The sequence below is a fragment of the Pteropus medius genome, unplaced genomic scaffold (assembly GCF_902729225.1).
Source record: "Pteropus medius unplaced genomic scaffold, Ma_sr-lr_union100, whole genome shotgun sequence".
NCBI classification, from domain to species: Eukaryota; Metazoa; Chordata; class Mammalia; order Chiroptera; family Pteropodidae; genus Pteropus; species Pteropus medius.
In genome coordinates this window covers 31,272,899-31,291,032 of record NW_024354500.1, presented here as the reverse complement: position 1 = coordinate 31,291,032, position 18,134 = coordinate 31,272,899, and the positions used below count along the sequence as shown (strand labels likewise).

The window sequence follows — 18,134 nt, the reverse complement described above, 5'->3', positions numbered from 1 at the left end:
ATGGCTCTTAACAAGAAATGTGCGAACCTCTGGACTAGAGTTAGGAAAGTAACTCTATAGCCTGGGGTGTGGGGAGAGGGAGGGAAGGAGAGAAGGAAGAGAGGGAGGGAAGCAAGAAGGAACAAGTATGCTTAGAGCTGAGACCTTTACTGGGAGAACTGGGAAAAGGCAGAGAGGAAAGAATGAGGGCAGAACTCTCACCATATCTTACTACGTGGGGATCCCTTTGCATGTGAGCTGAGCAATACTATAACCTTTCAAGCTGAATTATTTGTATCTATTTGGGTGAGTTCCTAGAAGGTGAAGAAAGTGGATTTTCCCGTCTTTCATAATTGGGAGCACAAAAACAATGTAAAAGGCAAAGACAGGTAATCAAAAATGTTTTAATGATTAACGTTTGGACATTATTTAACAGTATGGGTATATCCAGATGAGCTGAAGCACATTTTGACAGCACACTATTGAATGTTATAGTTTGTTTTGAAATATGTAAAGACTTTCACAATCTAGTACCTAGGAAGACATACATTTACAAATATACACATTCTAGATTTGATAAGGTAAATGTAAACAGATGCTGTGACTCCTTCTAAACAGAAAACCATGAGGCTAGTAAGAGAACCAACTGGCTCCCTATAATATGAATGTGCAAAATTAAAGCATGATAAACTGATATTTACATAAATATCAAACCAACAATTAGTCTATACATTGTCAATGACCTTCTAAGATGTGTCATGAGTGGTTCAATGAATAATTTTTTCCCCAGTGGAGAAGGTATTCAGAGACTAAATTCCGACACTTTAAAATGACACACACAATATAGTCTCTTTATCTGTTTGACCACTGCCTCAAGGATGTGAGACATGATTTTATGATGAGTAGTCTATTATTTTTAAACAAGCGGTTCTAAACAAATCTTTAGATTCTAAGCAGAAAAAATTGCAGGTGCTATTACATTTACATTAAAAAAAAAAAAACCCAATCCAATTTCCCAGTTCTCTTATGCTGTAGCTATCTGTTTAATTTTACCTTAAATTTTTTAAAGGAAGGTCCTCTTTTCCCCCTTTATTAATTTTGGTAAACTAGGCACATTTTAAAAGGAAGTTTGTGTCAAAACAGATAGCAGTACAGAAATCAATCCATATTTGGACCCTGGCAACCAGTTCCCTATTGCTCATCTATAGGACTCTGTCAAATGGTAAATAATCAATCATTTCTCTTGAAAAGTATATCTCCTCTTTCTCAAGAGTGGAAAGAAACATGGGCTTTGTTTCCTGTATAAAAACATTTAGCACTTCAGAAATTAAAAACGGCCTACTCATCCTACACACTTCCTAAAATCTTGAAGATAAAGAATATATATTTAAGTTTCACCAAGACTGCTTTAGAGCCCCACCCCCCGCTTTTTACATTATTAATAGTGGCACTCAAAATAAAAAAATAAGATCTGTTAAAAAGTTAAACTGCCTGTTTGTTCCACTAGGTTTGAGCCTGCCTGATTTAAAGCCAATATTATAAAACTGAAGGTGCCGTTTCTGATTTCACATGTACAAGTCACTTGAAATTGTGTCACACACTAGTTTCATAAATCACGGTCTTTGATTCTTCTAAACAGAGCTATTAAAAATGAATAAAAACTTGAAACATACCCTAATTTAAACTAATAAGCTTTGGGCCCTGCTTTTTAAATCTTAAGGCATGTGTGTTTCTCTACTGTAACAACATTATACAAATTTACAATCACATGCATGATCTACAGTAAAAAAAAAAGTTTGGATAACAGTGTTTTTAAATTGTGAATCACAATTCAGCACCTATCATGTTATAACTAATAAGGCAACAGCAGTGTCGTATACTATAATAACGTCCCCTACGCAATCTGAGCGCGGGGGTCGGTGAGAGCCCAGAAATGTTAAAAATCTTACGCCTACTTGTCTAATCTGTATACATTTTCTAGGGGTTTTGAACTGATGAAAGAGGTCCTACACGAATCACACTATTGTAGGCCGCACTAGTTACAGCAGCTGTTAACGAGCATCGGGCACAACTCATACTGTGCTTACAATCAGACGACGTGGTTTGGAGGTTTGCAACTCTCCGACCTCAATCCTTCCGTTGCTTCCTCGGCTTCACATTGTTTTCCAGGGAAGCAAAGCTGTTGGTGTGTCCGTTCACAGCAGCCACGGACCCGTTCTGGTGGTCCCTCAAGTGCTCTTTCCTCCGGGAGGCCCCCTTCTTGTTGTAAGTCTGAAATGCACAAGGGCAGGTGGGAACATACGACTCGGGAGCTCTTTGGGGAAACTGCATCCCTAACACTAGGCCTAGCTTCCTTTTAGGACCAAATGCTATCAAGAAGGAACTAGTTGAGCAATATGAAAATGTTTTTTTTGTTTGTTTGTTTGTTTGTTTGTTTTTCCACAGGTTTCAATTACTCTTCTATTTTTTGAGGCTTAGCATAGGGTAAGTTCACTGAATCATAGGCTACAACACAAATACTATTTTCAAAATTAAGTAGGAAACTGAATTTATACTTCGTTATTTTGCCCTTTCAGTATCTAGAAAGCAGGGGATAGGAGTTGTGTGGCCCAACTGGTTTCTCCCACTCTGCAGTACCTCTCCTGCCACTCATCTTCCTTGTCTACAAGATTTGCTCATTACTACAGCAACTATTTTGGCCTTATGTACAAAGTGCCATGCTACTGAAAGCAGTTTAAGCATTATGTCAGCTCTGTCAGGTCCTTCCTTTAACCGCTCCTTGTAGATGGTGAATAACCCAAAGTGTAGCACAAACTATTAGCAGTATATGAACTCAACTCAAATATGCCATGCCCAGGTATGTGTGAATAAAAGTACAGGTGGGCACAAAGAAGAGGGCATGTGGCTGAGGCCCCAGGTAGCTGCTAAACACTACCACCCTTTACTGCCTCTGTATCTGTGGCCTCTGTCCTTGCTCCTGACCTCCTGTGCCTGCCCTGGAACCAGGCACTGCCCACTGGAGGAGGAACACACGTCATCCAGGGGAGATGGGAGGCAGGGGAATCAGCAGTGGCCACAAAATGGTCAGGTTCCACCGGAGATAATCTGCCCTAAATGGACCCTTCTGTGAGCAAAAACCTGCATTATATCGTGCACTTGGAAATAAACTGAGCCTACAAACTTGAGAAGTGGATGTGTAAGGAAACTGGAACAAAAGGGCAGATTTCTATCCATAGCTGATAGATTGTGATGGAAATTTCTTCAGACATTTAATTTAGCCATGAAGTTCAGGCTGTGAGACTTGACTGAAAATCACCTATCACGTGTCTCCCACAAGCCACAAGGGAAGCAACATAGGAGCCTACTCGACAGTTTTGCTCTTCTACACAAATCCCAAGCCTCCCTGGTCAAAGATCTGGAACTCAGGAGATCTGGAACAGATTTAGCATCTTCTACGCTAGCAGTGACCCAGCCCTCCAGAAGTCAGGGGCATCACTACACTGTGACTACATTAGAGCCCGGTGCCTGGCACAAAGCGGGGGCTCCACGAGTCCCCTTAAAGGGACAGATGAGGGCCTTTGCTGATAAAGCCTCAAATCCCAACTGTCATAGAAGAGTGAGACTTACCTGAACGTAGAAATTTGTGAAAAGAATGATCAGAGAAATCATGTATCCAATCTGGAAATATAACCAACCAAGAGGGAATGCACACGGCCAGATGACCCCACAGGTGGTCTGGATGATTGTCAGCACAAACTGAAGCTGGTGGGGGAGAGGGAACACAGCTGAGCAGTGCGGCAACAGCCCACGGACAAGATGCCATGCCCGATGGGCTTCTACCTGGCATCCCTGAAGTTCGTGGATTAACACTATTAACCTTTCTGTAGGTACCACGAACACAATGCATACACTAAATTTATCCCAAATTATATATTTGTCTATATTTGTCTTACATGTTCTCTTCTCCTCCCCTCTAAGCTGCTTAAGTCACCTTCCCTGAAATTCAGGAAATAGTTAATAGTATCTTGTATGTTTGAAGGTTGCTAAGAGAGTAGATCTTAAAGTTCTCAATGCACATACAAAAACTAACTATGTGGTGATGGATGTGTTAACTAAACTTTCATAGTAATGTCACAATATATACGTATTATCAAATTACGCTGTACACCTTAAACTTATACAATTGTTATATGTCGATTATGTCTCAATGAAGCTGGAGGCAAGAAAGCAAAAAACACACACACAAACTTCAGGAACACAGTACAGAGAGATGCCAGGTTTTTTTTAAAGGGAGGAAGAAAACATATGAGGTATATGTAAGGGAACCAGTGATGTCACTGCAGAATGTACAGTCCCACAGGACACTTTTCCTATTCCTTATCCCTGTACGCTTTTGGTTTGGTGAAGGCTGATAAGTACATTTAAACTCTCATCAGGATATAATGCTAAGCCCATAGAATATTTCTGAGGAGTAAATCTCGAAAAGCTCGTGGAAGTGCTTAGAGAAACAAGAAAAAGGTGTTAAAATAAGGTGTGGCTACTGGAGGGTGCATCTTCAAGAGGAAACTATCAGCAGAAGGCTGGGTTCTGCCCTCTGGAGTTTTGGCCCAGCTACCACTGTTTCTATATAAAGAATTGTTTTTTTTCTTTTTTTCTTCCTCTCTTTTTTAAGGTGAGTACTCGAGGTTGATAAACAACTAGAAGTGGTCCTTAAGATAAATTGAGGCAAACTGGGTGCAATCTTCCTCCTCAAAGAGCAGAGCCTAATGGAAGATTAACTTTCTCATTCTGTTCTTTTAAATTTTGCTTCCACAGGGCCATGGCTGTGTGGTATAAATCAATCTCATCACTTCTCTCAAGTGTAATGAGAAGGTTAAAGAACAATTATCTTTCCTCACAGGCAGGTGAGAAAAAAATTACCAAGGAATGTATAGCAACTGGCAAAAAGGTGATAATGAAATGTCAAACACATAAGTAGCTCAGTTCTTCTCAGGTCCCCCCCGCACCCAACTGTTATTTTTAAATATTGAAAAATCACAATTGACTTGGGGGGTATCTAAATCAGTTTGGTTTCCTTAGAAAAATATGTTAATTAGGCAAGGCTAGGGCTAAGAGTTTAATGTCTAAGCCCCACAGTCAGCTAGCTTTGGCCTACTGCCTCAGCATCCTCAGCTACAAAATGGGGATAATAACATGGAATCCGGATATTAGAACAATTCATTTAAAACTGCTTACTTAGCATGAGTGCCTGACACTAGTAAACTCAACAAACATCAGTGTTTACATTAACAGTAACAGCGTTAATGATCAGTTCATGGAAGAATTCATGAGCCGGGGGAACAGGGATCTATAACATACTGACAATTGGAGAAAGCCTAAGGAAAGGATGGTGTGAAATAACCACCAAGTACAAACAGTTGCTGGGTGGCCTTGGCATGGTAAACCTCAGGAAGGGGATTGTCATCTGAAGCACAGACAAGTGTTATTCTTGCCTGTAGGTGCTCCATTACACAAGGGCTGAGAGGTCACCCAGTACCTGCCTTAGCAAATATCCTCACTGCCTAATAAGCTACAAGCGCCCTGGACACCCACTCCGCAGCATCTTCTGAAACTCCTGGGCACACAGATAAACAATTTTCACTTTGGATTTTCTATTATAATTAGAAAACACATATACAGACACACATACGCACACATATGTACATGTGCTCTGTGCACAAACTGAGAACAAAGGACTGAACCTGAAGTCAGGAAATTCGATTCCAGGGCTCGTTCTGCAACTCAACCAGCTGTACACCCATGGGCACAGTTTCTACATCAATTAAAATTAAGAAAATTCTCTGCTCTGCCTACTTCATGAAGTTTTAATGGGATCAAATGAGGAAAGTGGGAAGGCACATCTTAGATGCTATTAAATAGCAATAAAGCCGGGAAGGCGGCATAAGCACCCCAGGGAAGAGCTCTGTGTACCCCTGGTAGCGCCTGCTGGGGAAAGAGGCCGAGTCACTCACCAGCTGCCCCTGCGTGATGTATTTCTTCCACCAGAGGTACGGACGCATGGAAGGGACTGAAGACAGACCATAGTACGAGTACATGAGGACATGGATGAAGCTGTTAAGTGTGGCACCAAAATAAGCTGCCGGAACAGAGGAGGTATGGAGAGAAGGATGCGTCAGTGTTTTATACATAACAGATAAGAAAACAAAATCCAAGATTCTTTTTAGAGCTGAAAAAACATATTTTTGCACAGAGGCTAGGAAACACTGCAGCAGCAGCGCTGCCTGGATATGTAATCAGCATTCAGTTTCCACTCGGGCAGGTGGCCATCGGGATGCTTTAAACCCAGGGTCAACTGTAGCTGCCAGGTGGACATCTAACACAGGAGCCACGAGACCACCTGCTCCACTCTGGCACCTAAAGGCTTTGCTGCCAGATCCCCACCCACTCCCAGAGGCAGTTGCTTTGCTTGACAAGCCCAAGTGCCTCAGATTGCTACGGTGAAGGCTTGGGGAACACAGCCGATGGGCACTATGTTCAAAGATGGCTGTCTCTACACATTGGCTGAGGTTTAGAGAGGCCTCTGAAGTCAACTCCTAATTACTTCCTAGGGCTGCAGTACTGAGGCCATATATGTATTTTTTTTTGATAATACGGTTGAAAGTTCAGTTCCTTAGAGATAAAAGACCCATCTTTCATCACATAATTTTTAATTTCCAGTAGGACCACCAGTTCTTTTTTTAGACTCTCTATCCTCCTTTCCCACAGCAGGCAAACCAAACAAAGCTATCTGGCTTTTCTACATGCCGAGGTGAACAAGGCTGGGGTCGGAAAATAAGTTTGTGCTTTTGGCTATGATAGTAACTGGCTGTGAGACCTTGGACAAGTCATGTCCATTCTCTGGTTGTTTCTCATGGGTTAAGTAGTACTAGTTAAAATCTGTCATCTTGCAAGTTCTTTGAAAATTTAAAGCCTTCTTCAAACGTAAGGAGATGCTGTTTTTATTAGAAAGTTAAGTCACTTAATCTGCAGCCATGAGGTTCATGATGGTGAGAAAAAATTCTATATGTGAATCTTGATGGGCCACATTAATCAAAGGCAAAAACGTGTGAACAGCCTCAGAAGTTCTCGGTCAGATATGTCAGTGATGGATGATAGGGATTTTAATTAGGACATCTGTTAGAACTCTCAGGATGAACCTGAAGGTGACAACTTAATCTCTGAAAATTAAGAGGCTTCAGATGACAATCTTTCCCAAACCACCCACACACCCTTCTTGATTTTCTTCAAATTTTGGTGCTTGTCACAGAAGACATACTGCTAAACACGTTTCAGGGAACATGAGGGTCATTAAATTAGAATGCAGACTTCCTAACACACTACTTAGCTAAAGCTGTATTTCATTAATTAGCCTTGTTCTCTGGCATTCATTCAGTGGTGTGACTTCACCTTCCCGGCCTGCCCGTCAAACATCTTCCAAATTGTAGAGAAACAAGAATTAGAAATAACCCGGTACAGCTACCCTCTGTGACAGAAGACATTGTCCCTATTTCTTAATATGCCCCAGGCTAGGAATCAGTTATTTCCCTCATTTTGCCAAATCAGCACAGGGCATTTACCAAAATAGAAAAATGTTTCATCAGCTTATTGAGTGCCTATGCCACATAAACTATCATTAAAAGCATCCCAGACACAAAGTTCAATTGCTTGACCTAGATAAAAATCTATAGAAATGGCACCTTTTCTAAAAGCCTTAGTTTCAGTTTGGCCTCTTTGCTCATACCTGTCCCCAAATCCCCCCCGACTACATGAGACTTACAATGGCCGCAGGGGACCCAGTTCATCACAAACCACCAGATGTTCAGCATGGAGGCATGGTGGTAGACGTGGAGGACTGTGATCTGGTGGTAGTTCTTACGCAGGATGAAGAAGAAGGTGTCCATGAATTCTATGAGTTTGGAGAAGTAGTACCACCAAAGGACACGGATAATCTACGAGGAAGGGGGCATCAATGTTTCTCTGCAGTATTGCCTCTGATATGTTTGCTAACATCCCAGGAGCCCAGGTAGCCTTGGAGAGGCCTGAGTGCCCCACTGGCTCCCAAGGTCCATCAGCAGTCAGGTGCACGGGTCACTCTGAGAGTGGCTTTAGCCAAAGAGCTTAACGGGGGGGTGGGGGTGGGGTTGAAATGACATCAGGGAAGGTTTTCAAAGAGACGCTGACACCCTTCAAGACTAACAAAGCAGGAGGCTCAAAGTTCAAATCCCTGAAGTCTGCTTGTTTCCTTGGAAGGAACCTGAAGAGCCATCAGTACAGAAAAGCCACCTGAAAGGCACTTCTGATTTCAGGTGCTGGCGTGGGGGCAGGTGACAGGACACGAGGCAAAGAAGAAAAGGAATCAGAACTTTCAGTGTCAGGTCCCTGCCCAACTGAATATGTCATCCAGGTGTTCTTAGGAAATGACGGCCCATGTTGAGTTTACGCCAGCAGACTTTCATGTAAAATTCAAAAGACTCAAGAATGGAAGTCAGAATCTAAAGACCAGCACCGGGAAGGTACCTTGGAGAAACAAGTACAGCATTTAAGACATTATTCTTGATTCCATTTATATAAATACAGCATAAATACTGATAACACATGCAATTTTCCCCCTTGGAAACTGTTAATAGGATTTTTGCAGACAAGAAAACTTTAATTTTCATTTTATACCTTTCATGTTCAAATTTCCATACTGTGTGTACCTAACTTTTTCAAGTTCTTTTAAAAATGTCAACAGGGATTACCAGGACAGTGAAGTTATAAGTCATTTTGTCTTCTGTATATGATTTCTTTATTAAAGAAAGACTACTTAAAATAATAAGAGACAATACCTTCATGTCTGCTTCTCCTGCGCTGCGTGTGCCCTGACAGAAGAAGTTGTATTCGCCTTCCCATACTCCTGTCACTAACTAAAAAAAAGAAAAAGAAAAAAAAAAAGAAGAAGCTAATCACCAATAACATCAGAACCATGTAAAGATATATTCAATTAAACTTCATTATTTTCAGAATCTATAAAAGTTGACCTCAGGCTGGCTGAGGCAAGTTTGCTCTGAGCGAAAAACATAATGATAGGAGAGTATGAACAAAGTTTAGGTTTAAATGACTTAAGTCTCAATGTCTCAAGCGGTGGACCCGGGAGTCACGCTAGGCTGCACCCTTCACAGATGCTTCTTTATCGAGCTGATTTCCTCCAGATTCCTCAATTCACGAGGCTGTCACAAATGCCCTGCCAATTCCAAGGCCCTACCAATCTAATCACAGGCTCCCAGTCCTGTCTCAAGTGGCCTCAGGGAAGATCACCATGTCACAATCAGGCTTTCCCTCAGTCACTGCTTCTCGAACTGTATAGCACCAGAATCCCCTCAAGGGCATGTTAAAACATGCATCGTGGGTGGGCATTTCTGATCCAGTAGCAGGCCACTTGTAATGGGGTCCCCGAGTGATATTGATGCTGCTGGACTAAAGACCACACTTCGAGAACCACTGCTGTAAGCCTAGGGATAATTTAGCCCAGCTCCATCATCTTCATTATTTCCCGTTGCTGTGTCATCCCCTGGACCCAAGAATAGACCTCTGCAGCCTGAGGAAATTGTGCCCATTTCTCAGAATTCACCTGCAGCAGAGTAGGCACTGTGGTGTCACAGAAAGGACTCCGGAATTGGGGTGCAAGCTCTAGGTTATAGACCTGCAGTATCACTGGTTCACTGTGGAGGCCTCAGTTTGCTAGTCTGCACACAATGAGGATACCTGGCCTAGATGAGACCCAAAGACCCACTCTAACAGTCCAGAGGGAAGCTTTCATTTGACCACCCTGTGTGTGTCCACTGTCTGTGTTCTAGACAAACACCTATGAGATGCTATTCTTTGTCTGAGTAAATTAGCCTAGGGTGACGCAGAGTTTTCCTTGTGACTTTCCCTCTGGTGGCCAATCAGTACCAGATGGGGAGAAATCTGAGGTGGCCTGCCTTGTGTCTGATCTCATCATTGTATCTAACACAAGGGATTGGCCCTGGGTCTCAAAGTGCATTGCCCAGTCCACCTGCATTAGCATCACATGGGAACTCATAAGACCTGCAAGTTCCTAGACCCACCCCAGACCTTCAGAATCAAAATTCAGGGGTGGACTATCAAGGCCGGGTCTCCGAGTGCTGGATCACGGACCCTTTGAGAATTTAATAACGTGGCATCAGTATCACCCAGGAATTTGTGAGAAACGCAAAATCTCAAGCCCTACGTAACAGACACCTACTGACTCGGAAACTTCTGGGTGTTAAGCCCAGGGGTGTGACAGGTTGTTTTCCTGGTGATTAATGCAGCTGAAGTGTGAGAACTACTGGTCGAAATCGGTAGCTCCCATTCTAGCTGCTTAACATGATTACCTGTGAGCTTTTAAAAATTGCTAATGCCTGGCCTCCCCCCAGACCACGAACCAGCATTTTGAGGGGCCTTTTACCAAGCTCTCGAGGTAATTTCAATGTGCGACTAGGAGTGGGAACCACTGGTTTCATGCTAGTTAACTTCAAATAAGAAATGGTTCGCCTACTGGTGCCTTGAGAAAGATATAACTGAGAATCCGGGCTCCAGAGCCTCCCTTCCCTGCCTCCCCATCCCCATCCCCCTGCCGCGAACACAGTTTAGCTGGCTGAGCAACCCAGACTCCTTCAGGGAAGAGCAAAGGACTACATGGGTCTGAAGACAAAATTGTTAAACCTCTACCCAGTCTGACCTCAGAAATAAATGCAGACAGTGGGTGTAGCCACTGTACTTACACTAAACACCCTAGAACCTGACAGTTCTTCTATGAACTTCCTTTTTGTTGTTTTCCTTCTGCTTTGTCATCATCTATACATAAAAAAGCATTAAGAGTTAACATGGCCAAAGGCCGGCACAAGGATTTAAAATACACATGAGGGGAGGCATCATTTAATCATGAAAAGCACCCTGGATTAGGAAGCAGGGCTGGTCAGGCAACTGTCTCCATCTAGGCCCAGCGCTGAGGCAAGCTGCTAATTCCCTTAGGCTTTGGTTGTTTTTCCTGTAAAAAGATGAGGTTGGACTAAATATCTCTAAAGGTTCTGTCCTAATTTTTGACAATGTCTTCTTGAAAACAGGCCGCGCACAAACTATACTATCTGCTCTTTGAAAGGCCAGCACCCATTAGAAAGTATGTTATCTTTTAAGTCATATATCACTCTCTAAAGTCGTGGCCAGTTAAGCAGACCACATGCAGACCTGTTAGAAGTTCCAAGAATCAAGACAAAAAGCCCGAGTCCAAAGTGTGGTTGGAGGTGGGTGGGGTGCTGGTGTGCATGTCCTCAGGTGACCTGAGGCGGAGAGAAGGAAGTGCTGCATTGGCACAATGTTCGCTGCTCTTCCTCTACCCTAAGAGGGAATGGATGAATTATCTTCTGTGGCTGGAGGGTACAAAAAGGGAACTGATGGTTCTTGATGAAATTTTCAGAGAACTACCGCAAATGAGAATAAGAACGACACAGTCAAGTTTTCATAAAGATAAATTTGTACAATTTAAAATACACTTTTATTTAAGACAACAGCTATATGTGGCAAAATTCAAAATTTACTAACATGATTGTTCTTATATGTTTTTTGAAATTTTATCATCTTATTAATCTAAAATTCTACGACCTACCATCACTGTTTTCCAGCTGCTATTTTGGTTTATGGTGTCCCAAGACACCCTGAATTAGTTTTCTTTTGCCAGTTTTAGCATAGGACGGCTGGTATATGTGTGTGTGCAGAGGTATGGATGACTGCGTTCATGAATGTCTACCTTGGCAGGGGTGGGGGAAAGCAAAGGACTTCTCTGGGGAAGAAGATGGGAATTCTTCCCTGTAATCCCACAGATGCCCCAACCTCAAGGGTGGGCGCAGACTAAGGGGTCTGTTAACCCTAAGAGAAGGTACTCTCCGATGCATGCCTCCTTTATTTAAAAAAGTCTTTCAGAAGGAATCCAGGTGGGATTGCCTCAACTCTTCAAGCTTAATTAACCTAAAATTCCATTTGCCTTTCCCCACATTAAAAAAAAAAGCTAAAACCTGTCTTAAAATACCTGTGTTTGGTGGCTAAAGAACTCAGACCCAGGTCTTGGGCAGTGAGCTTGCTCAATACGAAAGCATAAAGCAGGTACATAAACTGGAAGCTGCTCATTCAGGGTCACCTCACTGCCCTGAGTCCACCATGTGTCTCTACCTTGTATAAAGGGGTCCTGCATGAGCCCCACCAGGCTTCACTACAACTCTCACTTTATCAATCGCTGCTGCCACTCAGCACTTCTTGGGCCCCTGTGCCTCTCAAACTATAGAATTTTGTGTTTAAAACCCTTCAGGGACTCATCCTTGACTTCAGAACGAAACCCTAAATCCTAGGCACAGTATTCAGGTACACACATTCTTCTATAATGTTCCTTTAAAGTGATCTTTCACGCCTCCCTTAACAGCAGTCAGACAGGACCCACTTCTGTTCTTCAAGCATGCCTTTCTGTAACCACTACACAGTGACCACGGGGCAGAGCAAGGTTTGGGTGCTGGCCAGAACAAAGCTAAATTCTAGCTTTCCCACATTTAACTAGGTGATCTTGGGTAAGGTATTTCAATCTCTTTAGATGGCAGTTTCCTCACTCTCTAAATAGGATAAAAACAATACTCCTGCCTCTTAAGGCTGAGAAGTTAATGAGCTGAAGTGTGTATTGCCTATCTTATCCAACCTGGTGCACAGGATAAGCACGTAAATGTTAGCAATGACCATTCCAGTTTTCCTTTAGCTGGAATGCTCTCTGCAACCACGTACCTCCACCTCCAGCTCTTAAAATCCTATCTATCCTTCAAAGTTCAAATTCAATATCTTGATGACTGCTCCCTTGAGCACTCCGGTCTGAAGTCTGTTCTCCTTTCTCCAAGCTCACCCTGCCATGACTCATACTTACTTCCTCAAGTGCTCTGTTTAAAGCCCTTTGTTAAGCTCTAGGAAGTGGTGACTGTCGTTCCCTCATCCACAGAATCCAGCACGGGCACCTGTACACAAGAGGTGCTGAATAAATATTTGCTAAACTAATGACAAAGAGCTCAAGGTGCTGCCTTTGTTCCTCAAATCTAGGCCTAATGTTTTATTTGCAGAAAAAAAAGAGCTTTATTTATGTTTTGCAAATGGAGCAATTGAAACACAAGAAAGCCTTTTAATGAGGCTTGAATATGACAATATTCCTCTGAATTTTGTTCACTAGATGCAAACCGGTCTTCACCAAATGTCATATTGATGACATAGAAAGTTCAACTCTTAAATATTCTTGGCTTCAGAAGGGATAGAATAATTTAATATACAAGGACCAAGCACCTGAGTTAAGGTTTATTCATATAAGACTCCCAACAATCTTCCATGAAATGGGCCAGCATCAGGGTCCTGTTTCCTCCATTCCCCTGTCAGAAGAGTACAGCCTCTGAGTAACAGATCCCAGAGGCTTTCAACGCGGAGGCTGGCCTTCCCTCCAGCCCCACGAGTACTTCAGGAGAGGGGATAACGCTCTAGCCAAAGACGCCTCAGCCACTGTTTCCCTTCAGGGCTCAGGCTTGCCTTCTTTCCGAAGAGCGGTTTTGGTCAGTCCCTGGAAATTCATCAGAGTACTACAGGTGCCACAAGGAGAGAGGGCCCAGGAGGCTGAAAGAAAGGACAGTTCTCTTTACACGGGGCTTCTGGGAATCAGCCCCAAAGAGGGCAGGACTGTGTTCCATGGGAAGAGAGGGCCGCCATGAACAGCTCTCCACTACCTGGACGGTTTCCAATACCACCAGCTACTCCGAAGGAGCATTACTTATCCTGCGTGGCTTTTTCCAATCAAGATACAAACAGCACCACTGTAAACCATATGTGCTTTCTCCTTCCTTGGAGTAAAGCAAACTTTAATTAGTCCAGAAGCAGGTGAAGAGCTAAATAAAATTCAAGCTGAGAGAGAAGATTTCTTCTCTTGTTAGGAGACAAATTCAATAACCAAAGGTGGTTTTCTGCACCTTTTCATTTAAAGAAGAAAAGTCAGGCGAGCATCGCAGCTGCGTCTGGATGATGCAGTTCATGGGGTGAATCATTTCTAATGGTGAGAGCTGACTTTTCTAACACCACATTTAACCACCAATGAGGTATATAACCTTTAGCATAACTGCTTCCATGGCACCTTCTGGAATGGTACCTAAGCAGTTCAAGAAAACAAAGTCGTATGAAACAAAGAATAAGCAGAAAAATATCCTGGGTGGCCCTTATCAATTATTCACCCCAACGTCCCAAGATATCAGAGTAACAACATAACCCTTTTCCAAAAGGGGCTGGCTGCCTTTAGTGATAAGGGCTTATGAGCTGTGTGGCTATTACCCCTTAACCAGAAATGGAATGAAAGACAATGAGAACAGAGACTACTCATACTGGCATTCAAGCGTATCGAGGAACACTTCTGAGCAATCCATCAAAATGTGTTTAGGGTTGATATTTTCACAACTTTTGGTGATTTCTGTGTGAACCCCAAGTGTGTACTTTATAGAACTAGTAGAAGCTCACAGTTTCAATAAGGAAACAGAGATGAGAAGTGGTAGGGTGGCCCGAGGTCACACAGCTTCTTGGAGGCACTGGTGGGACTAGCACCCAGGAATCCTGATTCTCAGTCCAAATGCAATCTCAAAAGCAGTTCCTAACTCCTTTCACCTTCTTTGTCTATTTCTGAACCTTTAGTAAGAGCATATGGATACTCTATCCATGATGAATTCTGTGGAAAAGTAGACTTTTAACTGTATCTTTATTTCGCCAGATGTTTGGTTTAAAATTAACCATCAGCTACTCCAAAATTAAAACTATTTATTCCCTCTAGGGTTTAGCTGGCCAATCTCAGCAGTGCCATTATGGAATAGGGTCAGGTCAAAGCATGTGGTTATGAATTTCAAATCTTTCACATTCTGAGCATATGGATGCCCATTAAGACACTATCACACCCATGACCTCCAAAAGTGTTTATTTCTTCTTATGACCAGGAACACCCTTGGGTTACAACTGAATGGAACACCCCTGGTTAAGTCATAAGGATGGGCTATGTACACTAAAGAAGTCTTTAGGAAAAGCACAAAGAAACAGTTTGTCCTCAGCCCAATTTGAAACAGGTATGTCTGGCACTTCTCCCTGGACTCTAGGTCCGGCCCTCTGCTATTCAGGCCTCCTGGGAGGTAGTTTCAAGTAGTTTGCTTCCACATATCCAGTAAGAAACACTCGTTTTATATTTCACAGGGGTGTTAGTGGCTAGGAGAGAGAAACCTCAAGCTAAGACTTAGCATTTTGAGGCAGTACTGGTCCAATGATTTAGAGCACAGACGTGGATCCCAGGTCCACCCCAGAGCTATCCCTCTGCAGAAAGGGGATAGCAATAGTCCAACGAACACTAAATGAGTTAGCCCAGTACCTGGCATAAGGCAGGCACTATATAAATCTTTGCTATGATTCTAGCCAGACATTCACTATTTCTGCTTCCCATGACCGAAGGCCCATGACTAGGTCTGAAGTGGTGCTGCTTCTATGTGTGTACAGAAGCCCCAGCCAGAGCACCCTCTACATAATTTAAAGCGAGATCGCCAGCCTACTTATTGACTTTGCAGACTAAGTCTGCTTTGGTTGAAGACTGTAGAGTGACATGCTCCTTGTTACACCAGCTGCAAGCCATGTTACCAAAGGTCTGCAGGGTCAGTTTAGAGAAGACAGGCCAGGCTTTGGACCAACCCCAAAGCTGCCTCTCTATCGGAAGGCATCCCTTCCTCTTCCCCTGGGTGTGAGAGGTGAGCGGAAGTCTGTCTGGGACGCACCCTTCTCTCAATTTGCCCCATCGTACGGCATTCTTTCAGGGCAGTGCCAGATAAACTGAGGGGCAAGTAACAGAGTAGGAGCTTCCACTTCCTGAGAGGTTTCTTTCCAAGCAAAAACATTCAGTTGTAAAGGATCTAAGAGTAAGAAATATTTTAGCCAATGCGCAGGCTTTTCTTACAAGTATTAATCTCACCAGATGTTTTAACTTCTTGTACCTCTGGTTAAATGGGAAAAAGCAGAATAGTAAATATCTTTATCAAAGTATTTTGGTAAAGAAAATAATTTTTAAAAATAAAATCCAATAATCTACTGCCAGATCTGTTAAGTGTTTTTCCAAATCCTATTTTCCCACAATAACGTATCTATTTTAGGAAAGCCTGAAGGGAAAGAAAAACAAGGCAGTTTAGAATATAATGTTTCCAAAGCAACTGCTCTGTGGTTCTGCTGAGGCCCTTCAAAGCCCGAACCCAGGGAGGAACGCCTGTCAGGTGCCTTTCAGGGGAGAAGCTTCAGCAGCATTTACTCCACAATTACAGAGAGGTTAGAAAGCATGAGAAAGATACCCATCTCATCAAATGCTTGGGTTCTTTCATCTTTCCAATAAAGCAGCATGAGAAATCTTCAAAAGATTCAAAGAAAAAAATACAGACATCTGGTTCTGGCAATGCGCAAGCTGAACAAAAGCAGAACCGACTCCTTCACTGTTGACATAAACAAGAGAAATGCCACATGAAACACACCAAAAAAACTCCAGCATCACTGAAGCCTAACTATAAGGTGAGGTTTCCTCCAAAAAAATTATTCAGAAAAGAGGAAGTTAGCTTACATTCAAGTCCTTTTAAAATCTTTTATTTGGGGAAGACACATTTCCCTGAGATGACCCCAGTGATACTAGTTTGGGAGACTCACACAGGACATCTGACAAACCATTCTGTTTTTGTTTTAAAAAAGGTAAAGAAATTTAACACAGATTTAATATTTATTCCGAGGCATGACCTCACAGATGTAGTTGGAAGAAAACTTTTTAAAGACTATTTTAAAAAGTAATATATATATATACACACACACACACACATACATATACATACAATATATCAAATGGCTAAGTTTGGAGATCACTGTCCTATCTATTATCATAAAGGGGAAAAAAACAATGTTTCCATGTTATGGAATGAAAAAAAGAATAAGCAGTAAACTTTTAGAAATAAAAGATATATAGTCATTGAAGCTAAGAGTGAATGAAATAGATGAAACAGATTAGACACAAGTGAAAATGAGTAAATCAGAAGAATGCAGGAGATATAGAGATGCAAAAAGTAAAAAAGAGAAACCGTGGAGTCAGAGTGTCTGACACATGTTTAATAGGAGATCTAGGAGATAATGGAGAGGGAGGAAGAGGGGCCATAGTCAAGGAGATGATGCCCGACTACTTTCCTAAATTTTTAAAACAAAAGTTTTCAGATTGAGGGCACACAAGTCCTGAATGAGATAAATAAAAATGGATAACTACCGAGGCACACTATTGTTTTATTTTTAAACACAAATAACTGGAAAGAAAAAGATTACCTACAAATGAACAAAAATGGACTGCATTTATTCCAGACTTCTCTGGAATAAATCTTTAAAGTGCTGAGAAAATATAACTATTAATCTAAAATTTTATGCCCTGCTAAAATACTATTCAAGCATAAAGACAAGTAAAATGATGTCAGACAGAGACTTAGTTTACCCTTCTCAGAAAAGAAATAATTTGCAAGAAGAAAACTGAACCGCAAAGGAAAAATAAATTTCACAGATCAGTAGTGAGCATAAAAATCAGTAAGCACTGATTGCAATAATGATTGTTTAGAACCTTACAAAAAGGTGGAACAATTGCCACCAATAACATAGAAGATGGGGGATCAGAGATGAAATCTTCTAAGATCCTTATATAGTTGAGTAGAACAGAAATAGTAATTCACTTTAGACTTTATTAAGTCAAGAATTCATGTTAAAAACCTATGGGTAACTACTTAAATAACAGAATGAATAACTTTTAAATCAGTAAAATGAAAAAAGAAATAATATAAAAATTCAACAGAAAGAATAAAGGGCAAAGAAAAACACATACACATATAAAAATAGAAATTATTCTAAAATAACAGTTATGCTAAATGAAAAGGGATTACATTTCACCACTGAAAAGCAAGAGATTGTCATTAAACTCCTATGCATATATCTGGTAAAAAGTAAAAACAAACAAAACAAACAAAACCCAACAACCAAAAAAACCT

The 18,134-nt window shown here is 41.8% G+C and overlaps 1 protein-coding gene across 3 annotated transcripts in view; it reads right to left on the bottom strand.

Annotated features, from left to right (window-relative positions):
* Nucleotides 1-363: 363 nt before the first annotated feature.
* ELOVL5 (ELOVL fatty acid elongase 5) overlaps nt 364-18,134 on the bottom strand; it is a 68,438-nt gene continuing 50,667 nt past the window's right edge. For all 3 annotated transcript variants that reach the window (XM_039853125.1, XM_039853126.1, XM_039853124.1), the window contains 5 exons: nt 8,847-8,924; nt 7,796-7,967; nt 5,991-6,115; nt 3,607-3,741; nt 364-2,250 (listed from right to left, as the gene is read on the bottom strand). In XM_039853125.1, the coding sequence (XP_039709059.1) occupies nt 2,107-2,250; nt 3,607-3,741; nt 5,991-6,115; nt 7,796-7,967; nt 8,847-8,924 (654 nt within the window). In that variant the 3' untranslated portion in view covers nt 364-2,106. The remainder of the gene's footprint in view (nt 2,251-3,606; nt 3,742-5,990; nt 6,116-7,795; nt 7,968-8,846; nt 8,925-18,134) is intronic.